Source organism: Pholis gunnellus, assembly GCF_910591455.1.
Source record: "Pholis gunnellus genome assembly, chromosome: 7".
Lineage (NCBI taxonomy): Eukaryota > Metazoa > Chordata > Actinopteri > Perciformes > Pholidae > Pholis > Pholis gunnellus.
This window is the reverse complement of record NC_136533.1, coordinates 15071718-15096058: the sequence shown is the minus strand read 5'-3', so window position 1 is coordinate 15096058 and position 24341 is coordinate 15071718. Positions and strand designations below refer to the sequence as shown.

At 44.9% G+C, this 24341-nt stretch overlaps 1 protein-coding gene across 3 annotated transcripts; it reads left to right on the top strand.

The window, feature by feature from the left end:
- Positions 1-1633: 1633 nt before the first annotated feature.
- LOC306698733 (genetic suppressor element 1-like) lies at positions 1634-23883 on the top strand. 3 transcript variants are annotated; one of them, XM_079163191.1, is made up of 16 exons: positions 1634-1749; positions 10248-10427; positions 11722-11921; positions 14212-14378; positions 14505-14711; positions 15113-15271; positions 16040-16323; positions 18187-18496; positions 18610-19217; positions 19352-19464; positions 19557-19836; positions 20485-20598; positions 20745-21125; positions 21332-21628; positions 21763-21866; positions 22028-23883. In XM_079163191.1, the coding sequence occupies exons 2-16, from the start codon at positions 10250-10252 to the stop codon at positions 22163-22165; spliced, it is 3540 nt and encodes a 1179-aa protein (XP_079019317.1). In that variant the 5' UTR covers positions 1634-1749; positions 10248-10249; the 3' UTR covers positions 22166-23883. The 3 variants fall into 3 exon arrangements, with proteins under 3 accessions (XP_079019317.1, XP_079019319.1, XP_079019318.1); XM_079163193.1 differs by lacking the exon at positions 1634-1749 and adding an exon at positions 2580-2709; XM_079163192.1 differs by lacking the exon at positions 1634-1749 and adding an exon at positions 8116-8151.
- The last annotated feature ends 458 nt before the right edge of the window (positions 23884-24341 follow it).

Here is a 24341-nt window from a genome sequence, read left to right as displayed (position 1 = left end):
AAAGGATGGAGGTGAGACACCCACCTCAGAGAAAACTGAGTGTCTGCCTGCAGTACACAGCCAAACCATAAATCATGTCAGGCTAGTCTCACTAGTCTCTGCAGACACACACACACACACACACACGCACCTACACACACACACACACACACACACATACACACACACACCAACACACACACATTCGTTCACTCCCCCTCTCCTCTTTTGTGTAGGTTTGAGTACAAGAAAAAGGGATTTGGGGATTATAGGGGAGCCTCACTTTTTTCTTTTCTTTTTCACCGCTTCCTTCAGTACTTGTTGTTTCCATATAGAAAAGTAAGGAAGTAGGGGGCCGCTAATCTGCGTGCATGTGTGTGTCTGCATGTGTGCAAATGTATGTGTCTATTAGAGTGCATGTCTGCCAGTTTGTGTTTATGCATGCTTGTGTGTGTGTGTGAGTGTAAGCGTTTCTTTTTTACATTTTTATCACTGAACGAATCTCAGGGAAAGACTTGAAGGAGACAGTCTATTCATTGAGGAAAACATCAAGACTGTTTGGTGCTACTGTGTGTCTGGCTTCTTAGAAATGCAAGAGGAAGAGATGAAAGAGAAGGAGAGCAATAAAAAGTGAGAGGGAGGAAGAAGATGGACAAGGTAGAAATCTGCACTCGGAAGCGCAAATCGATGCAAAACAGCTGTTAAATAGCTGCAAAGTGGAGCAGCTGCTTGGGAGACGTGGAGAGAGGGATGTGGAGATGAAGGGAGGAACGATTAAGAAAGAGGGAGACCGGGAGACAGACAGAGAGGCCCAGGGGAGATGTTGAAATATTAGACTAAATGAAGCAGGCTGAGTGAGCTTATGATGACAGATGAATGGTAATAAACATGTTATTACCTGATACTTCATTCAGTTTGTTTGTGACTTTAGCAGGGGGAATTATTTTCTCCTATATGTGTTTTAGAATGTAAGATTAGTTAGGCACTCCTGATGCTGGGAAAAAAAATCAAATATCTTGTTTTCTTGTCAAATTATTATTTCAACTTTTATATATTTTTATATCTGTAATGGGTCAGATGACTATGTGTAATCTGAAAGGTGTCGCTCGTAGTGATGAACCCACAGTGTGATGAGTGTCTTAGCGTCTTTCAGTTCATTGTTTTCGTTTAGCCAATGTTGGACTATACGTTTTACATGACTCTAAATGCTCAATAATGCAAATGTTTGCTTAGGTTATAATAACAACCTAAAGAGGTAAAAGTGATGAGTTCTTCTTCACCAGACTAGAATCTTTTTCTACTGATGATGATAATGGCAGTGGTAGAAGCAGTAGAAGCAGCATCAGCAGTAGATATTATCACGAGGAGTTAAGTTAGCCTCGTGTAGCAGCAGCAGGAGCAGCTGACTTGAACAGATCTGATTTTCTCCAGTAAACATGTCCAGGCAGTGAGGTATCAGCAGTCTGGGGCCACATCTTCCTTCTCTCCATCCCTCCATCTCTCCAGGGAGCATCAGTGGAGCAGGTGCTCGCCTCCTCCCCACCTCCCTCCCTCCCCACTCATACCCCGCCTCTCTCTCTTGCTCTCTCTCTCTTGCTCTCTCTCTCTGTCTCTCTGAGGACAGCTAACGTGTTGTCCTTCTCCTTCCCACATCATCACATCGGTGCGTGTTGTGGTCACACAGCAGGCTGTATCGCTGCACAGAGCCACAGTAATTTACCCATCTAAGGATGCACAAAAACCGGGGTCTGTCTTTTCTTTGGTGAGGCGGTAAGTTGTCTGTTTTCTGTTGTTCAGTAGGCTACAAAACGTCCCGGTGTTTGCTTTGTTGTAGTGAATAATAAGGTCATTCAGCCATGCGTAGGCTATCTGCTTTTAAAGTTAATTATGACTGAATTATTGCTTGGATAGTGCTGAGAGGTGACTTTATCTACCTTATGACTGTGTTAATCTTTCTTATCTCTTAATATTTTATCATCTTATGTGTTGTTTCTGTGTTATGGCAGCAGTTTCGGTTTGATGACTGTGGGCAATTCTACTTTTCTTCGAGGCTATTTTTAGATTAACTGCTGTAGACTACAACAGTCAAAGTGTGCAGTGTGTGATTGAATCAGTCGTATCAGACAAACTGGTTCAGCTTGACGAACAATGTCCAGCCAGGAGGAGAAAACAGCTTCTGGTTATGTTTTTCAGAATAAAGCGTTATTTGCGTTTGTCACAATGATTCATAACGGGACCAAACTTAGTATTGAAATGATAACTCAAGCACAATAAAACGCAATTCGTTTCTTTAGTATTTCTACATTGTATAGGCTATATTTATGTAGGGAACGTTACATGCTCTTATTTTGAAATTAGAATCGATCACTTCCTGTTTTAATCCGTTACCTGCGTCTGTCTTGACGCATCCGCAGAAGGTGATGCTCGTTAAGGTGTTTGTGGTCCCTTGTTATGTCATATTTCTGGTCCAACTTGTCGGTGATTATACAACGCTCCTGTTTGCTCCGGGTAAACTTAACTGACAAGGAAGACAGACCCGAAACACCACGGTGTGTCACCCAGGCTCCTTGTAATGGTTTGTCTCACAGCACCCATGGGAGTTAGGAGTCGCTCTTTAATCCGGGACCTTTAACAGCGACTGCATTGTTTGGCTGAGATAGATCTGCCGCCGGGCGCATTAGCAGCAGTCAAGCGGATCACGTCGCTTTTGTGTGTGTACACAGCCCGCAGGTGGAGTTCAACACACACGCACGCACGCACACACACACAGACACACACACACACACACACACACACACACACACACGCACACACACACACACGCGCGTGCTCTATGCGCCATGTGCTGCTCCTGACCTGCCGTAGACCAGCTGCTCAGCAGGGGTTACTGAGTAAACCTCCAATCTCTTTAATTAGCTACCTCCTTCTTATATGGATACTGTAAACTCAGATCATATGGCTTCAGATTAACCTCAGTGTTTCTATTTCTTTAAATTATTAAACCTATTTATTGTTGGTAAATGAATTGTTAAAAGCTAATTAACATGAATCACAATCATATTCCTCGATGGTGTGTTTCTGGTAGGGTACTGAGTGGTTTGTTTCTAATGATCTAATCCTACTTTTGATCTCCTGTAGTTTCAATACCATTAGAGCCGAAGCTCTTAGTCCACTGACAGGGATTTAAAAGGCAACTATTTTGTTAATCTATTATATTAAGGTCACTTATTAGGATTTGCAAGTTTTATATAATTGTAAACACCAGGGATGAATCTAGAGCATTTGTTTAAGCGGTTTATCGGGAAGATAATACTTTTTTGACCTTGGAGTCAGCAAACAATCTTATCAGAGGGCCCTTTAGTATTTGTTCTGGAGCTTCATGTCGCATTATCTCCGCCTGTTTTCATGGAATTTCCCCCTGAGCACGTAAAGGACTTCTGGAGGTTCAAAGTTGATTTTTGATCGTTTAGGAGACAATGTCCCCACAAGGGCCTTTTTGTTCCATTCAAAGATAGTTGCCAATGAAAATTATTTAGTTGCACCCTCAAATACAGTATTGTATCACTTAAATAGTCCTATTTTGTCCTTGTACTGGTGATTGTTTGCTATTTTGTTGTGCTATTTTCAATGTGATGTCCTAAAATGTAATCCTGGATACTGTAACAATGTATATACTGTAGTATAGAATGAATCGATAATGCTTAGTCTTCATTTTACACATTCTGAGAAAATATAAAGTAGTGAGGAGGTGGTCGAGCACAACGTGGAAACAGAAAGCACATTGTTTCGTTACAGTTACAGACAGCTGACTGTCTGGTAGTCTGGTAGCCTATACACGCTGACACGGAGGACGGAGGTGATGACAGGAATAAATCAACTGCCAAGGCTGCTATTCTCATTGCTCCTGTCTAATCTATTCAGTGGTAATATATGAGGAAATATCTGTAAACTTGATTTCCTCAGAGACAAACAGTACCAGCTCCTCTCTGATTTGCTGACCCAAACCTCGTTGCTCTTCAACACTAACATCATTGTTTACTACGGCGATAGTTGTTTTGCGCCACACACCTCAATTACACCCCTGCACTTTATACTTACCAAAACACCTGCCTGACGGGCCAGTCTATGTGCATCTGCTGGTCTGTTTGTCTTTGCACACCTTTGTGCAACCAGTGTGCGTCTGCGTGTGTTCTCCCCCCCCCCCCCCCCCCTCGTGTTTGTTCAGATGGTTGAGGTCTAGCCACCGTGGTGTCGGCACCTGGTGAGCAGAGCCGGCCGCGGGCCAGAACAGGGGGAACTGTGGTTGTCAACTGTCTGACACGACCCTCTGTACACACCACCAACGCTGAACACACACACACACACACACAACCTGCGGGCAAGAGTCAGACGCAGCCAGGAGCCGAGACACACTGAGACAAAGGCAAGACTGGTTTGCCTCGGATTGTTTTATCTTTTAGCATCATCTCCGTATCAGAGAGGCGAGATTGAGCCACGCGCTGCAGAAAAGATCAGTGAGAGAAACAGAAACGCAGTGACGGGAGAGGCTGTCGAGTGAGACTGAAAAAGAGATAGTGAGGAGGAAATGACAAGGCAAAGAAAAGATTACGCGGACAGATAGAGAAAAAGTGTAAGGGTCCCAAGACAGCTGCTATTTATATCTTCTTTCTGTATCTGACAGACAGTGACAAGATGCTTGTAGACAAGTACACTGATTAGAGACATTGGAGAAGGGGTCACTGAAAGACAAAAAGCATCCTGCAGCCAGGAGGAGGTGCGAGTGAAGGAAGTTCAAGGGAGGAGAGAACAAAACACAGGAGGAGTTTTTCCTATGTCGCCGTCCCGTCTTTGCTGACAGCCCACATTTCTGCTCTAAGCTGTTGCGGTGATAATTTACAGACCTTTCACCAACATCTCGACTCTGTTATGATTGCACAGTAAACATGGCTCTGCTCTAGCGGACACAGTGTTTAATATAAAACAGAATAATGAGCGCTACGCTTCCCATACTGTCTCCATTGTTTCTTTTCCTGCTGTGTGCTGCTAATTCTCTGCTCCAGCGTGTCTTTGGATGTTGCTTTGTTTTCAATGCTGGAGGTGTTGGTTATTACAGTATGTGGTTTTTCTGCTCCATTTATTCCAGGACCATAAATGCATGCTGGCTGTTTGGTCCCTAGGGGTCACATGCATACGTTTTGTGACGCGCAATCTTGAGTCAGCTAATCCTGTATGTGCCCGTCCTTGCATGTGTTTACGCAGACGACTTACATGGGTGTGTTTTTGTTGTCCTGTCTTATGTCATTCCTCTGACGTTTATGTTAATTTGCGTTCCTATTTCTGTATTCGTGAGTGCGTGAGATGCCGGAGTGGGAGAGTGTGTTCGTTGTTTATGGATTGTAAGGAAGTGTTAAGTGTTTCTGTGCGAGCTGCAGAGTGACTGGAGCTAGTAAAGCCATTTCGCAGCCCCTGGAGTAACCCTGGAGACTGCTGTGTTGACGCCACTCTGACTGCTATTACAGACAAGTTTAAGAGGCTGTAAAACATTTGGCTACTTCTCCTCTCCCCCTCGTTCTCTCCCTCTTTGAGTGTGTGTGTGCTTGTCAGAGGAATTTAACAAAGTCTGCCAGCTATTGTAACAGCAACAGTAGCTGTTGTTGCGATTATTATCAGCTGTGAGCCCAAATTATAACATAATAAAACTTAAATAGAGCATGTTTTAGGTTAAGAGATCGTGTGTGTGTGTTTGCATGCACACTCATTATTGGTCTAATGTTAGGTAACTGTTCGTAAACACAAATGAGGGTAGTCAATTTAATGTCTAAGTGTTAACACAGTAGCCGACACAAGAACACACACACACTCAGACATGCCAACGTGGTGAGGGTTAATGAGTAGGTAGTGTGTTTCAACCGCCTCTTCTATCCTATGACCCACCCCTTAAACACACACACACACACACACACACACACTGTTAATGAGGTGATGGGGCAGAGCAGGTCCCCCCCTGCTGTCCTCACAGTCCCCTGTGTAGTCGGTGTTTGTCTGTGTTTGTGTGTGTTTGAGAGAGAGAGAAAGTGAGAGTTAGAGAGAGCGAGAGACACAAAAAAGGTGTCAAAGACACAGGCCTCAACATGTCCTATATCACTTACATCATGCAGAGCAGCGTGTGATTGTTTGATTGTGTGTGTATGTGTGTGTGTGTGTGTGTGTGTCTGTGTGTGTGTGGATGAATGAATGGAGTCACACCCGGATTTCCATTTTGGCAAAGCTGTTTTTTTTATTAGTTTGTGGCGTACGTAGGAATATTTTTAGCTACGGCAGGTTGGTGGCTTTTTTGACGGGAGCGTCAGTTGGTCGATGCTCAGTTGGTCACATTGGTCCTTAGTAAGATATATATGGAACATTTTATGAATTAAAAGGAATTTTGGGGCAGACATTAATGGTTCCTAGAGGATGAGTCATACTGACTTTTCATTTAGTGCCACCAGCAGGTCAAAAATGTACTCTTGTTCAACATGTAATATCAAACGGAATACCTTAAAACCAAAATACATAATATACATAACATAATACGCTAATGGCCTCAGTACTTTGAGATTAATGCAAACATGCTGAATCATTGTGTTCATGTTGCATTTTAGCCTGTTTGTAACTTACCACATCCATGTTAACATGCTTGCATTAGTATGCTATACAAGTTAAATGTCACATATCAGGCTAAATGTTAGCAGGTTATGCTAACAAGTAAAATGGTAGCATGATGCACAGCTGAGGCTGACAACGGGGAGCTAAGCCTGAAGAACGTCACATTTCACGTAAAACCTAAAATGTTTTCTGCTGTCGTGTTTATTAGCGTCTTACACTCTGAGCTTTTTGTGAGCGAAGTGTGACGGTGCGTCTGTTTGACAGCTCAGAAGGATCTTAAAACTTACCAGGAAGTCTGCTAAGTTTGTTAGCTGAAACTGAAACATTTCCAACTTGAGTGGCTTGACCTTGTGCTTTCTAAGAGGGACTTTACATCTTTCCATTTCCCTCGTGTCTTGACATTGACTTTGTATACAGTCCTCCTCAGTCTGAACACACCTCTAGCTTCTGTTTGAGATTAATGGTACGACATTAATGTGTTTGCATATTTGTAGTGCTGTCAGTTTGTTAGCTTGTTTGTAACACGCTAACTGTAGTCATGCTAACACTAGCTTTCAGCTCAAACCACAGTTAAGCTGAAACAGCTGAAAATTAAGTCTTGATAATGTCGAGTCTGACAAGTCTGAGATGTCCTGTAATGGCTACTGCACCTTTTATGTTTATGGTGACAACATGGTCCTTTCAAGTCTGGCCAAACGTGCATATTTTTGTAAGGTAGTAGCTGGTAGTTTTCTAGTGTGCAATGAGCATCACAGCCTTGTGCGGCTGCTAGCATGACCTTTTAGCTGTGTTTATTCATTCAGTCGTCACTTCTAAAAAAGACTCCTAAAGGGAGTTAAATGTCTTAATTTGTATTTAGGGCTGTTGTCTGTTTCATCCTCCAACCTCCTGCTGTCCTGGGCAGCAGAGGTCAGAGGTGAAGGGTCACAGGTCACTGTCAGAAACCTCCCCTCCCCCCACCTCACCTCTGTCCCCAAAGCAGACAGAGCTGACTAGCAGAGAGACAGAGTGATGGATGGAGGGTTAACACTACCCGTCGCCACACACACACACACAGAGCTCAAACCACACACCCACCCTCCCCGTCATCACCCTAAACCCTCCTCCTCCTCCTCCTCTTTCTACTCCCCCCTCCGACCCCCCAACCACCCTCCTTCCTCCTGCGAGTGCGAGCCAAAAGGAAGAGGGATGAAGAATGAAGAGAGAAAAGAAAACGACAGTGAGCACAGTTTGAGAGAGAGAGAAGGGACAGCTAAGCAGAGAAAATGGAAAGATAAAAGGAGTGACGGAGACGAGAGAAGAGAAGAGGAGGAGGTAGGGTGGAAGGGGTGATAGATGGAGAGGGAGGGGAAGGAGGAGGGGGGAGGGGGAGTGGGGGGGGCGGTGGATAGAGAGGAGGAGGAGGGAAGTGGATAGAAAAGAGGTCACGTGACCACGTAGCAGCTGCAAGGCTGAGAGGGAGAGAGAGAAAGAGTCTCACAGAGGAGTAGAAAGACGACGAGCAGGAGGAGAACAGTAAGCGGGAGGGTGAGTGTGTCTGTTTGCATGTTTGAATTATGCTCACATGCATATGTTAGTATGTTTGTGTTTGTGAATGGCACGGGTAAATATCAGAGGAATAGCCTGTGACAAAAGATTGTAGAAAAAGGGAAGAAAGAAAGCAAGAAACAGAGAGGAGATTATGTGTATTGGCTTTTGTTAAATAAGCTCCAGTTTGCTGAGATAAATGAGAGAGAGAGAGCGAGAGAGAGAGAGAGAGAGAGAGAGAAAGGAGAGAGAGGAGAGACGGGGAAGGAAATAGTGAGTAGAGAGGAAGGAAGGAGAGAAAGAGTCGATAGAAACTGTCTTATCATCTCTCCCTTGACTGCTGGGCTCAGCAGAGACAGAGATATAGACACACACACACGCACACACACACACACACACACACACACACACACACACACGGCTGTCAGGATCTGAGCTTTTACTCTCTTCATCATTCTTTCCCTTTCTGTCTGTTTCAGTATCAGTTTGCTTTATCGACATGACATGTAAATACAGAAGTGTAGCCAAAGAAATAAAGGAAAATAGTGAATAAAGCAAAGGAAAGAAATTATGAGTGCACTAGAAACAGAAAAGAAAAGTGAATATTACAGAAAATCTTGTGCACCCTGTTTTCTGTTGTATCAACACATCATAGATGTCAGAAACTGCACGTGTGTTAATTGTATACATTACACTCATTAGATGTGTGATGCAGGATGTTGACAGGTTATTAGTTATCTGTCTGTGTCGCTTTGTGGCAGCTGGAAACAACCTGATTAAACTGACAGCGTGATAAAACCTGGAATAGCTTTTTGCAACACTTTGGTCACGTTTACCCTTAATTGTTGGTTTTACATTTTCAAAACATGCAGCAGAAATGTACAGATACGTTTCTCTGATGGTTTACAAGTACAGCAACCCTTGTCAATCCTCACATCGTGTCCACTAACTTAAAGATTGGGCTTTGGTCATTTCCTTTTGCTCTCTTGTGTTTTTCCTCAGTCTACTCTTCATATGTCTTCTCCTCTCGCTCCGCTCGTCGCTCCCACAGCTTCCTCTGCCTGTCTTTGCTCACACGTGTGGAAGCTGGCAGGTAGAATGTAGACATCTAATCTGTGGATAATGTGAGATTTATGATACTTTCAATCAACAAACTCCGAGAGCCGACTGCCCTTTCTTCATTTTGCTTCTTCAAAACCGTCCATGTGATGAGCCCAACATTCAATAATGGTGTTCAATGTGCACGCATGAATTTTTCATGAGTGTGTTTACAGCTTAGGCTGTTTGTGTGCGGTTCCTGTGGCATGTGTGTACGCATGTTTGAAAGGTGGTTGTGTGTGTGTGTGTGTGTGTGTTTGTGTACGTGTGCGTTGTGTTGGTAATGAGGTCATTGCTGTAGCAGGCAGGGGGCTGGCGGCTAATTCCAGCTGTAATTAACATTAGTGGGTCAGTAAGAGGATAGAGGGTGAAGACAAAGGTTACGCTAACCACGTCTGATCTAAGTGTGTCCACTATTGAGTAGATCGATGGTTTTGCTCGTTATCTCTATCTGTGTGTGTGTGTGTGTGTGTGTTTATTTGTGCGTTCCCATGTTTGCATCTGTGAGGGTGTAAAACTGCAGTGATACTTAATAATGTCTGCGTGTAGACGCTCCCGAGGTCTTACGATGTGTTGGCTGGCTCCCTTGAGGAAATGGACGTGTGTGCACTCATGTGTGTCATGTGCTATTAGGGTCACGGCTCTATTTGACACAGCTCTACTCCCTCCACTCCGTCTCTGACGGAGCTGACCCACGCGTATGTGCTCACTATGATGTCCAGACACAAAGGCGCACACACACTTGTCCATTCTCTTTGAGCACTTGTGGATGAGTTTCATTCATTCAAGATAAATGAGATACCTACTGTGTTAAAAGTAAACGGATGCATGTTCTTACAACATGATTCACTGTCTACTTTTAGAAAGAGGTGGTGATCAAAAGAATCACAGACTTTTTATAACTGGATTGTTTTTATGGAGAGACAATAAACGCCATGATGCCGTTTGTCCGTGTGTCAAAGCTCCTCACATATTTTTCCCTCCGCTCTCCTCCTCAGGTATGAACCATGAGTCCAATAAATCGGCATCATTAGGAATGATCTCCACGGCAACTCGCACCACCGCCACTGTCAGTCCCCTCAGCCCACTAACCAATGGGAACGCCGTTGCCCAATCTGCAAACTCCGGATTCGCTGCTGCGCTGCGTAAACTGGCCAAACAGGCCGAGGATCCCAGAGGTGAGCACACACACACATGTACAGTATAGACTCTTCTTTGTTGGTCACACCCAAAAAGAAACACCTCTACTACAGCTGTCAATAAATTAAATAATACATCTGAGCTACATATAAAGGAATAGTTCATCATTTTGGGGAAAATGCTTATTTCCTATTCATAAGGAGAAAAGGGAATAACCTTATGCCCCTGTACAACTGCAATTTGTCATTTTTACTGTTAGTCAGTGCTGGCCAGGCTAGCAGTTTCCCCCTGTTTCCAGTCTTCATGCTAAGCTAAGCTAATGTCTCTCGGCGGTTGCTTCTTATTTATCGTACAGATGATCCGAAGATGGTGCTAATGACAGAAAATTGCACATTGCGTCGCGACACAGTGCCAATATTTGTGTAAACAGATCATTTCACAGACCAAGGTTGCGTTTTGTGGATTATTGTGAAACTGCCTGGTATGTGTGCGTTAGAGTGTGCGTTTGTGTGTGTGTGTGTGTGTGTCCTCACTCAGCTCATTGGTGTCCTAATGAAGGTGTTGAATAAGAGCTGACCTATCCTGACCTCTCCCTCTCTGTCTCTTCCTTCATCCGTTTCCATTCATCTCCTAATAATGAGAATCTAATTACAGCCAATTATAACAAGCTCTCTCTCCCGCTCTCCATCATCATCTCGTTTTCTCTTGCTCTCTCCCTGTCGCTCTCTCTCTCTCTCTCTACCTTTAGCTCTACATGAACTCATTCGTTCCCACCTTCCCTCCATCTCATTATTCCCCCGTCTTTCCATCTCTGAATGTGTTTGTGTCTACTGGTTAGTGAGTGTTACAGTAATAGAGTAGCGTGAATGTTACAAAACACACACACACGTACTCTCTCCTTATCACATTTAACACCTCCCCATTCGCTGTGTCACACCCCAGCCTCTTTTTAACACCTTCATTTGTAACATCCTTCCCTCGTTCTCTCTATATCTGTTTGTTTTTTTCTTCCACCAGCGTGCGCACACACACACACACACACACACACACACACACACACACGCACAGCTTTTCATCTTGTACCATTTTTCTCATCTCTTCTACCTTCCGTACCGTTCCTTTATTTCTGTCACACCATCAAAATGATTGAATCACTGTTTACCTCGTCATAGGCCAGCGCACTGACAAAAAAGTTAGTTTTTCTTTTTAGTGCACCATCTGTATTATGTCACGGTGGGGATTGTTTGATCCTGAAATCTTTTTAATCTGTTCAGCCGTGTGATAGCTGCAGTTTATTCCTGCCATCATTAACCCCGTCTCTCTCCGCCTTAGGTTCTGCCGTCAGCGGTGAGTCGTCTCCAGTCTCTTCCCCGGCCACCAGCCACAGCTCGCCAGTCAGCACCCCTAAGCGGGGCTCATTAGGGCCCCTCCTGGGCCAGACCAGGGGCCACGGTGTCTCCAGCACCCCTCCGGTGGTCACTATTGCCCCCACCAAGATCAGCAACGGCCTGTGGAGGGCCGACGGAAGACAGGTAAGACGCGCCGCTTATCAAACCGTCCTACACGCTGGTGTTCCAGACAAGTTTGAGAGAAGACATCTGCTGCTCTCACTCTGTGTATCTGTGCTTATTGTGCCCTTGTCTTGCTGGTTTCTCCTTTTCTCCAGTCTCTCTCTCTCTCTTTCTCTCTCGTGTTCTCTCTCAGCACAGATGAGTCGTCTGTCTCTTTCTGTCTCCTTCATCCGTCCTGCTGCTGCTCCCTCCATTAAAGAAATAGTTCCAGTGCTTGTCAACATCAAACTGTCAAAACCAGCCATCCCTCCATTTCTATCTCTCTATCCTCCCCCCCACTCTCTTTTTCTCTGTCTTGTCTCATTCTTTCATTTTCATGCTTTCACCCCTCTGCCTCACCCCCTTCTTCCTCTCGCTAATCAGTCCATGTCTTTTTCAGCAACACATGAGGGGTTTGTAAAGAAACACTGAAGTCTGCAGAGACTGGCACCTATTGTGTTCAGCTTCCTGCAGTGTTTGTGCGTGTGTGTGTGAGTGTATGCGTGCGCACGTGTGTGTGTGTGTGTGTGTGTGTGTGTGTGTGTGTGTGTGTGTGTGTGTGTGTGTGTGTGTGTGTGTGTGTGTGTGTGTGTGTGTGTGTGTGTGTGTGTGTGTGTGTGTGTGTACTTGACCCTTCACCACAAAAGGCTCACGATGTGAAGAGGGACCAGTGTATGTGTGTGTGTTCGTCTATGGATGTGTTTGCTTGTGGGTGTGTGAACGAATTTAAGGTGGGGCGAGGAACCAGGCCCCTCACACAATGCAGGGGTTAGCCCCCACAGTAGCCACTTCCCCCTGGATCAGAGCTGCCTTTCTCCCCCTTCACAAAGACCACTCTGTGGCTCTGCCTGCCTGGGGCTCCCATTCAGACATTCAGAGAGGGAGAGAGGCAGGAAAATAGAGAATGGGACGCTAAGAAAGGAGGGGAGGGAGAGTAAGAATAAGAAGGAGAGCGACAGAGAGAGAGGGCTCTAAATCTTTGCATAGATTCAGTATTTGTCTTCACTGTATGCAGCTCGTCCTGGAACAGGACGATTCAAGCTAAAGAAGCAGACTGTTTATGTGTGTTTACTGCTGCGCCTGTGAAGGCCGTTTGCTGTCTGCGGGGTCAGAGATCAAGGAATGTGATGGCTGCTCTCCAGACCCTCCACGTGTCGTCGTCCCCCCTTCTCATTTTAACCAGAGAGAGAGAGAGAGAGAGAGAGAGAGAGAGAGAGAGAGAGAGAGAGAGAGAGAGAGAGAGAGAGAGAGAGAGAGAGAGAGAGAGAGAGAGAGAGAGAGAGAGAGAGAGAGAGAGAGAGAGAGAGAGAGAGAGAGAGAGAGAGAGAGGGGGGGGGGGGGGGGTCCAACACTGGTTTGAATCTGCTTTCCATGAGTGACTCATTCAAAACTATTCAAACATATTCAAAGCACACATATTTCACTGCAAGTGTTGTAGAAAACTAAGGCAGCAGATCCGGTGTTGCTGGGAGAGCTAATTTGTTTGTGGTTTGTCTGACCTCTGGCTGTTGCTGTAGCAACAAGATATGATACATTATCATGGAAATGTATATTATAGTGAAAGGTTTTCTGGGAGCTATTTCGTCTTTGTAGTGGAGAAGGTGAGACTTTTCCCACAACGCTAGCAGCGTGTCTTTATCAATGGTAATGTCTGTATGTTGGTCAGTGGAACAGTTGGTCGGTCCACCACTTACTCACTGCTGTAGACTTCATCTTTAACAAGACGATACGGCGGTTTGCTTCTTAAATTGAAAGAGAGAGTAAAATAATGACACATGACAAATTAAGCAACCTGGGAGAGAGCCACGCCCAGAATACAGTCAAATGTGTAGCTATTTGTTGTAAACTTATTTTGCAGTTCTGGGAAACATCTTTTTGTAATTTAGGCTTCTTTCCCGTGACTGAAGGTTGGAATTGTTCTATAAGCAATCAAGGACGTTGTGGTGACCAAATCCTCTGAGTGGGAAGCTCTGAGAGAGAGAGAGAGAGAGAGAGAGAGAGAGAGAGAGAGAGAGATGAAGGAGAGAGCAGTTGGCCAGATATTAGGATCATCTTTCCACTTTGATCTTGACCTGTTATGACATATCAGACCCACTTTTCCGCTCTGCTGAGCCTCTGGGTGCAGCTTGGGGGGGAGGGTTTACTCTGTCTCATTTCCCTCTCCTCTTTCCCTGAACTTTCTTTTCCCCACTCAGTTTCAATCTAGCGCACACTCAAACCCTGTGGATATACGTAGTAATGTCTGCTCTCACGCTGTCTGTCTGCCTGTCAGGTCGAGCCGAGTGTCCAGGGACTCAGTAGGGAGCGGGTGTGTGCTGAGAACACCCAGTCACAACAGGACAAGAGGACTCCGCCTACCCACTCACCTCACCCCCTGGCCCACCCCTTTGGCCTCACCCCCAGCTCTATCATGCAGGACCCCAGGATGCAGAGCCTCAGGTAAGTGCAACATGCACTCATACTTTGACCATATTTTATTATAACCCCCTAAAAGTATTCATACAGAACCCATTTAAAAGCACATGAAACCGTTTTAGATTAACACCGTGTGTGCTTGTTCTGCAGTTTGCCCGGGCAAATGCACCCCGGGGTACCCTCGGGCGCCATCCCAGAGGAGTACCTGAGAGCACTCCGGCCCTTTGCCACCACAGATGATCTCCGGCTGACCTCGCTACCCATGAGTTTGGACCAAGCCCAAGCCCACGCCCACGCCGCAGCCGCTGCTGCTTACTATCATCCGGCCTACATGCACCACCCGATGTCCTTACCAAGGTAACAATAGACAACAAAACATATGTGATACAAAACATGTGAGGAAACAGTTCATACACAGTGTAAGACAAAGTGAAGTGCAGAGGAATTAACAATGAAACAACATTGTAAAAAGCACAAACTACAATAGAAGGTGAAAGAATACAACTGATGTTGCTTGTTTAAAATGTTTTTTTTTGTTAATTAATCAATCAAAATATACTGAGCTGTATTTTTCTTTCATATTTCTGTGAATTACCCTATAATACCTCCCAAAATACCTTCATACATACATCATCTTTTCACCTTCACTGCTGCAATGTCACCTTTACATATCAGGTATCACATCTCTCACCTTTTCCACACTTGGCATGTGCCGATACAGTCTGACTTGTTTGTCCTTGTCCGTCTGTCCGTCACAGGATGGAGGAGTCCATGTGTCTCTCCGCGCTACGGTCGCAGTTCTACTCTGTGCCTGCAGGGGGCGCCTTCTCTCCTCTTCACCACTCTGCCCTCCACTTGCACATGCCTGGAGGCCGCTACCCGGGAGAGCTGAACCACACAGTGGCGCTGGCTGAGAGGTAACACACACACATGCGTGCATGCACACTCTCTCTCTCTCTCTCTCTCTCTCTCTCTCTCTCTCTCTCTCTCTCTCTCTCTCTCTCTCTCTGCAGGGTAGGCACAGGTTGCTGAGTGTGTGATATTTTTAGCACACACCCCACAGTGCCTCCTATACACTCATCACACACGCTGCCCTTCACACACAAACACTACACAACCATACACATACATATGCAAACCAGTGCACACATTGAATCGCACACATAAGGAAGTCTCTTTTACTCCCTCTTTCTTTCTTTCTTTCTCTGCATTTTCTTTTAGAGCTTCACAATACACATTGTTTTCCTGTGGCATAATGCACGCTGGAAATGTTTGTGTTTGAAATGGATGGTACTATCGTCTGGTTCTGTAATGGCTCCTGCGTATCCTGTAGGTTTGTTTGTGTGCTATTGATTGCTGCTGAATGTGTTCTGTTGTGTGTGTGTGTGTGTGTCCTTTTCCTGTGGATACCTATTAAGTGTTCATCTGCTCTTGCTCAGTCATGCTGTGTATGGATTATTTTCCTCATGGTAAATGGAGAGTGTGTGTGAATATTTGAGTGTGTTTCTGCAAGTGTGTGTGTGTGTGTGTGTGTGTGTGTGTGTTTGAGCACAAAATGTTTGTGTGAGGTTCACCAGTGTGTGGTTAATATCTGCCTCATGTTGGGTGTTGCATCTCTCACCTTCTCCCCCTATATGTGTGTGTGTGTGTGTGTGCGTGTGCATACTTGTCAACCTCCCCCACAGGCTGCAGATGGAGAATGAGCTCCGCCAGCGAGAGAGAGAGCAAGAGCGTGAACGAGAGAAAGAAAGGGAGCGCGAGGCAGGGCTGGAACGAGAGAGGGAGAGGGAGAGAGAGAGGGAGGAGGAGCGGGAGAGAGAGCTGGACAGACAGAAGGAGAGGCAGAGGGAGAGACAGCAGCAGATGGTCAGAGCAGCCGAGAGCCACTACCTGGCTGAGCTGCAGGCTCGGAGGGCACCACCGGAGGACAGGGCCCGGCCAGGGGAGAGGCTGACCCCGAACAGACTGGGTACCTACACACAAATACGCACACACACACACACACTCATGCATGTGTGCACACATGCAGGCACAAACACAACCAGACACCCAGAGTTGAACAATTGTTATGTTACTTTCCTGCCTCAGAGGGAAGGAACATGAAGGGGAAAGTTCTGGATTAAGTTCCCAAAGTGAAGTATACTGAGTGCAGATGACTGGTTTAAATGTTTACTGGTTGGAAATCAAAGGGGAGGAGAGAAACTCTGCAGTTGTTAGGTTCTTTAATAGATTTTGTGCTGCTATGGTGAGACTAGATGCCGGTTAGAAAATGTGTCTGTCCAAACTATGGTACTGGCCAGATTGCCATGAAATTTGGTATGGGTATGATTATGGTGACGCCCTATCCTGTCCTCTAGCACAGCTATTATGCCAGAAATCCCATTTGTATACAAGAAATATCACAATCTTTTGGGCAAATTTAAATGTAACTTCAAATCTGCTTTCCAGAGCTGGTGTTACCCGTAGGCCAAAATGTCAACTCTGCACACAAGATATCTTAAAATCTCAAACTAAGGCAGACGGATGTGAAATTTGCCGAACGCGGTCCCGTCTCTTAAATGTTCAACACCTCTGCCTTCAGTGACCCCGTGACCTTTATCTTAGTGGGTCAGTGTGTGAAGTTTACTACATTTGTTTTCTTTTGGTGCTTTTCTTTGTACCAGATTGACATTCACTCTACTGTAAATGGATAAAACCAAGACCTATTGTTCACAGCACAGCAGTCGGTAACAGTAAATGCACTTGGTGAGGCTCAGCGGCGCACTGAAACTTTTCACTCTTTGAGGGTGCTCTCACACCGAACCTGTTTGGTTCGGTTCAGACACCGGTTAGTACGGTTCGTTTGGGCTGGTGGGGAAGCTGTCAATTGAACCATGGTTGTGATTAAAAGATCAAAAACTGGTAAAACTGCCGTGCTTGTATCCAACTTGGTACTTTGTCAGTTCATTAAGTCCACTAGAAAGTGTGTGACACCGATCCCGCTGTAATAAGCCCTGAATCAATACTGTACAAGACGCCTAATGCACCAGTCATCTAGGAGCGCAAAGGGACTTTATTCATAACATGCAATGGATTTGTTATGAACATAAATATACGCATCAGAAGCAATAAAATACTGCATAAACTTCTCAAACTTCTTTTGATTTCCCCACCTGGGTCCTGATGATGCAGGATGACAATCGCCAAAACAGTCCAATCCATGAGTTACCTTTCAGTCTGTATAAGTTTATGTTCACTCATCTGGGTTTGTTTGTAAAAAGTCAGTATGAACAGCACCAGAACCAAAAAGCAACAATGTATCATTTATTTATTGGTCCAGACCAAATGATCGAACTACAGTTGTGAAAGCTCCGGGCGATGAACTATGTCAGATTAATTTTACTACATACCCGATCATAGTGCCACCTTCTTTAAATATTTATATTTCTTGCCATCCAACTGGTACAGCTGCAATGATTTCAAAATCCTTAAACTATTGTTGTTCTGTTTGATGTTTCATACATATTGCAGACTGTTGGGTCTCTCTCTACATTTACACCAGAAAGATAGCACAGTCCACTCTGTTGGGTTGTTATTATAGATTACCAATAAGCATATAAACTGTGCATGTATTGAAATTGTATAAACCACCTAAACAACACTGCATGCACATTTTAACTTTAAGTTAAGTTTTTTTTATAGTGATCCATCATCCTGTCTGCCCTTGTCAGAAAACTGCTGTATAAGATGCTGAATGATGTCTGAATGAATCTCATCCAAATGTCGACACGCACATAGTGCTGTCCGCGTCTAAAAATAAATTAATAGTTTCCAAACTCCTCTGTTTCTCCAGATAAAACCAAGGACTCTGAGCACCCAGGTTTCCCAGCACCAAAACCTCTGTCCCTGCAGCCTGGCCTTCACCCCTCCAGGGGCTCTATCCCACACCCTGTGCCCAGCCTGGTGCCTTCTCACTTGGGGAAGCATCACGCTGCTGCTGGGGGGATCCATGGAGCTCTGGCAGCTGCCATGATGACTCAGAGGGCCAGTGAGGCAGCGTGGTTAACACGGCAACGGGGGCAAGGGCAGGAGAGGGAGGGTCCGCTGGAGATGGGCCTCAGGTCACCTGGGAAAGGGCTGGAGCTCAGGAGAGACAGTCACAGGTGAAAATGGCCGAATAATTAGTTTTAGAAAATTGTTTTATACTTCTGCAATGTTTGTCAGTGTTGTGAGACCTTGAAACTAAATGGTATTTTATTTTTATTTTCCGAAACAGAACCCATTCAGTCCATCACAACCCAGGAAGCAAAGATGTACCTCTCTGCCTCGGTGCTCCACCTCCCCTTATCTCCCCTAAAGGTCCCCATCATCCTCCTGCCCCTTTGACCACACTGTGGAACCCAGCCTCCCTTGTCGACACCCCCTCCGACTCCCGCAGAAAACTTAACCCTCCGACACCACCAAGTCGGCCGCCTCCAGGACTGACCAGAGCCGACAGGCCCACGGTGAGCTGGGGGGAGAAGCAGGAAGAAGGAGGCAGGAGGAGGGCGGAAGGCACAGAGAGGTACACCTCACTGAGGGGAGCTAGTTTACAAGAAGCAGGTTCCTGGAACAAGGCAGACCAGGACAGAGCCATCCAGAGCCTCTATCACCGCCATCACATCAATAACCTGCACCAGAGATCCGTGGTGCCTCCGTCTATTCCCGGTATCGGTACTGACCTGGTGGGACGGTGTCAGGCAGCTTCTCCGTCTCCGGTAAGGGAGCGACAGAGTCAGCTGCCCGACAACATACTGGTGTATGACGAGGTTCTCCAGCAGCACCGTCGGCTGCTCAGTAAACTGGACCTGGAGGAGAAGAGGAGGAGGGAGGCCAGAGAGGGAGGTGAGCAGAATGATGAAGCATAAAGAGGCTCAGAGGTGAAAAGAGGAGGGATTCACAGGCAGGACGGGGTGTGGTAGGCAGAAAAAAAATGACTACATACTGCTAAAACTTCTCTCTTGCTCTCCTCTCACCAGGTTATTACTATGAACTCGACGAGTCGTATGACGAGAGTGACGAGGAGGAGGTGAAAGCCCATTTGAGGAGAGTGACAGAACAGCCCGCGCTCAAACTGGACACATCCTCCGAGGTGCATAAACACGACAGTCTTCACATACACATACAAGGTTTGAAAATGTTTGTTAGAGCGATACTCACCTGTCCAAATGTCTCTCTCCAAAGAAAGTGGATTTTCTGCGCGTGTGTGGTCTGACCACGCTGGCCCATCGCGATGAGCTTCTGGTGCGAAAAAGGAGAAAGAGGAGGAGGATGATGAGAGAGCGCAGCCTCTCTCCGCCGGCCGCGCGGGGCAAGAGAAAGGCCGCTTCACCTTCAACACCTTCAACTCCCTTAACTACCCCGTACTCTGCCGAGCAGATGGACAGCACTCCGGAACTGCATGAGAAAAAAGACTTCCTCCTTATGTTCAACCTCTCCCATGTCAGCCCACAGCAGAGGAGAGGTAACGACATCCTACGTGTTACTGCTCTCTTAACACTGGAAGTGTTATTCCCCGGGGAAAAACACCACACTTAGTTTTTACTCAATGTTGTTATTTACCGAGGCTGTGGAGGAGTGAGAGGAAAAGAAAGTTAGGAAGCATCTTGAGAGGAGGTTGTGGCAGGATCTTCTGCTTTCTCCTGCAAGGGTTGACTTTAATACACATTCTGTAAAAACATAGATATGTGCATAAAAATGGGCAACATTAAATATTTAGAGGGACAGTATATATACTTTATGAGGTAGTTAAAAATGTAATTTTAAAATACTGCAGGGGAGACTTTGTTGTTTAAACGTGCAAGAAGACATAGTTTACTGTAAACTACAGAAACAAGCTTTTAGATGATTACAGACATAACATCTGGGTGAAAATGTGTATAAAGCAATCTGCTCCTCACCTTGATGTTTTCTGGTTTATAGGTGGTAGAAAAACAGAAAAGGATGAGCCTTCTTTAAATATGTGTGGCCATAGTCTGTCTATGATGGTGTTGTATCCTCAAGTCACCCATTTGCTGACCTTTTTCCGTCAGTTCCTTGTGCCAGTCAATATTTTAAGCCCTATTTTCAAATATGAATGACAGGTGTTCTCATTCTGTCTTTTTCTCTGTAGATAAGGAAAGGACAGAGGAGCTGCTGAGGGCCATTCAGAAGAAGACTGTGACTTTAGACACACTCAGATATAATCCTTTACCTCCGTGCAGCAGTCCTCCTGCTCACTTAACTGGTGAGGCACACAGACACGTCATCAAATATGCACACACACACACACACACACACACACACACACACACACACACACACACACACATTTATATGCATATTTAAAGCAGCAAAAAGTCTTTCTAAGGACCTGTACAAATTTGTTTTTAGGTGACTCCTCATCAGCCGCTTTGCCGAGTCAATCAAATGGACATCAGTACCCAGACTCTCCCAGCCCCTCCCCTCCCTACTTACACAAACCCAAACATCTCCCCGATAACAACACGTTCAAACCCTCCATGGACACCCACATGGCCCGCAATCCTCCTCCCTTGAACCCCCGTCATGAAAAGGCTGAATCTATGGAGGCTCAGCCAAACAGGAAGCTCCAGGGCCTCCAGAATGGCGTTCTTGCTTCTCCTCAGAAAAAGGAGCCCGATCCGGTGCAGAATGGACGGAATCGGCCCTGGGAGAGGTTCACACCTGAGGCCTTTGCTCAGCACTTCCACCAGGCCGTGCTGCAGTCCACACACAACACACTGCAGAACAAAGGTGAGCCTCACACTCCCAAAGGTGCATGACCATTAGGCTTGATGGTGAATTTTTAAATGAAAATGTTCTGCCACCTAGTGGTGTTTATGTGTAACATCCTCAAAGTTAAAACGTATGTTGGTAGTAACCACATTGGCTCTTCAGGAGGTACTAAACTTGGCTACAAAGACTGACTTTGCCTTTTTGTCTCACTCATTTCTTCTAAGGAGTCTCAAATTGTGTCCCTGAGGCCGGCATGAAGGCCGACCGCTCGTTGCCTCACGTCTCTCAACTGAAAAATTCAACTCTGATCCATGCCCCTCAGCATGCACACGTCAACGGCTATCACTTCCATTCCCTTGTAGCCAGCAGGGACACTCCAGGACCACAGGAAAACCTGTCCGATGAGGACGAGGAAGAGTTTGGTCAGGAGGAGGAAGACGACGAGGGGGAGATGGAAGAAGCTCCAAGGAAGTGGCAGGGTATTGAAGCTATCTTTGAGGCCTACCAGGAGTATGTGGATGGTGAGTCAATGTCAAGTCAGTTTGATGTATGTATTTTCCTATTAATGGACTACATTATACACTCAGGTCATTTATGTGAAAGAGGCATTAGAATGGATATAATTTCCCCTCATTTGTGGTTTCTCTCTGTACAGAATGGAGTATAGAGAGGCAGGTTCTTCACAGTCAGTGTAAAAGAGTTGAAGCACAGAATTACAATCTGACCAGAACTGCAGAGCAGCTCACTCTCACTATGGGGGTAAGTATCGGAGAACATGCCTGCAAGCAGATGTGTGTACTTTCATCTTTTAATGTCGGTGTTCCCATTTTCCGTCAGGACTTGCTGTTTGTGAGTGATGCAGCTTAGTGCGGACAGTCTTGGTTCTGTAACGAGAGTTGTGTCTGTCCTTCATTTGTCAGGAGCTGGTGAGTCAAAGGCAGAAAGTGAGAGAGGAGAGGGAGAGACTTCAGGCCCAGCTTGAGCACTTCAGGAGGTGTTTGACACTACCTAACATTCACTGGGGCAGGGGGCAAGTCAACGGGCACACGCCGAGGTGACCTCTGACACCAACTCCCTGACGGATACGCCTCTGACAGCGAAGGAACAGTAACAAGAACAAAGACAGACTGGAGCCAGATCACTCTGCACTTGAAGTACTTGAGGGAGCCAATCCCTGTCTTGTCTGGCCAATCGGTTGTGTTACCTGTCTGGTTCCAGATTCAACTGACTACCTGCCATGTTTGCCACGGTAATCGTAAACCATGGTGACCATGTGGTCCGGGCATTCGTGTCTCTGTCATTCTGCCTATGGATTGTTATTGTTGGTTGATAACACTATGTAGGTGAAACAGCATCTTTGTCATAACGCTAACCAGTCCCACTAGTCCCCGAGTTAGCTTTAAGGACTCTATGCCATTTAACTCATGTCATGTTCATTTTTTTTTGCTTAAACTGTATTGATTCACACTAATGAGATGTGTCTCTCGGCACAAATCTGTAGCCTCTCTGGACAGCAATAAGAAGAGAGTAAGCGTGCAGTGGTCACTTGGTCTTACTCAAAGAATGAAAATTGAGTCAAGGAATCAAAGCACACCTCAGGCCTTAAACTTGGAGGAAACACGTGAGCGTCCTCTGTGTGGTGTAATGTTGTTGTGTCTACTTAGCACTGAATCCGACAGATGAAGCAGTTTGTGTGCTTGTAAAGCTTCTGCAGAGGATAGGAAACATCTAAAAGATAGTATCTATATAATGGCAAATGGTATCAATGAAGTTTTTTGAGGTTTAATGGCATTTTCATTGGTAATGTCACTTGTGATAGACGAAGAATTTTGTATGTTTTATTGTTTTAACCATCTCTTGTGGGAAGCCATATGTTTTGTTTGAACTGCTGCTGGTCAGAATAAAAAATGTTTAGAAAATGAAGGATGTTAGGACAGTTGTGTTTGAAAAATGTCATGTGATGTCAAACTGTTTGGGGGTGTTGACTAAGATGCACTGGGGATGGAAGACAACACGGCAAACGTCACTCGTTATCAAGTTATCGTGACGATTGCTCAGATGGTTTATCCCAGAGTCTTTGTCCCTCCACATGCCTAGAAATGTCGAAACTTGAATAGAATAAAAGTTGTGATATTTTTAAGCCTTTTGCAACATTCTACACAAGTTCTTAATAACTGGCATCACTTGAGTGAAACAACAGTACTTTTAGACATATTGTCCAACCTTACCATGGTTTACACCGATCTGAAGGTGATTTCTTCTTAAGTTATTATAGAAAAACTAAGTTAAATGATTTTGTCAAGGAAACGAAAAAGCCAAATTATTATTCAGTTCCATTTCAGGACTGTCAAAACTGATAAACGATATATTTTCACTTGATACTGGTAGAGTACTTGAAACAAATCTATAATTGTTTATGGGTGACATAAACTATCCCTCTGTGGATGACAGAAAACACACCGCCTCCTCTCTTTGTTTTGATGAGATGTTTTTGTTCAAGCCAGATAAAACAAATGTCACAAATTCATAACTTCTGCCCCTTTCCCTCTGAATGTTAAAGTCCCAGGAGCCCGTTCCTAAAAGCACAAACTAGTAGCAATCTCCCAAAATCAGACTTTCCTGCGTCACCTGTTCAGTCTCATCAAACTTGCTGTTAAATCCTGCATATTTGTTTCAATCAGTTGTCATGTAATGTATTATTTGGGCTGTATAATTGTGATGAATTATTTATTAACATATATTGCTGTACATTCTGATGGAAATTTACATTAAAATATTTGTAAAATGTCTCATTGGTCATTTTCATTTATCTAGGGAGAGAGTTTTCACTTATGACCCATTTAATTTCACTAATTTCATATCAGTTCCATATTTCCTGAATTAACAGCTACTCTGAGGAGTTTTTCTAGAAAGTAAAATGCCATATTTGTCATCTTTGGTTCAAGAATTGTTCCAAAATCCCAAATGGTTGTTAAATTGTGTTGCTATAAAGTGTCTGTGAAGACTATAGCAAATGATTCACAATGTTTTCATACATATCAAATCATTAAGTGACCATTCAGTGTCATGTGAATGGGAACATTGTCATCCTGGAAAAGACCACGCTCATCCAGATATAAATGTTTCAACGTAGAACAAAAGCAGTGATGGAGGGTTGTTAGGCACATTTACTCAAGTACTGTACTTAAGGACAATTTTGAGGCGCTTCCACTTAACTTGAGTTTTTGCATTTTA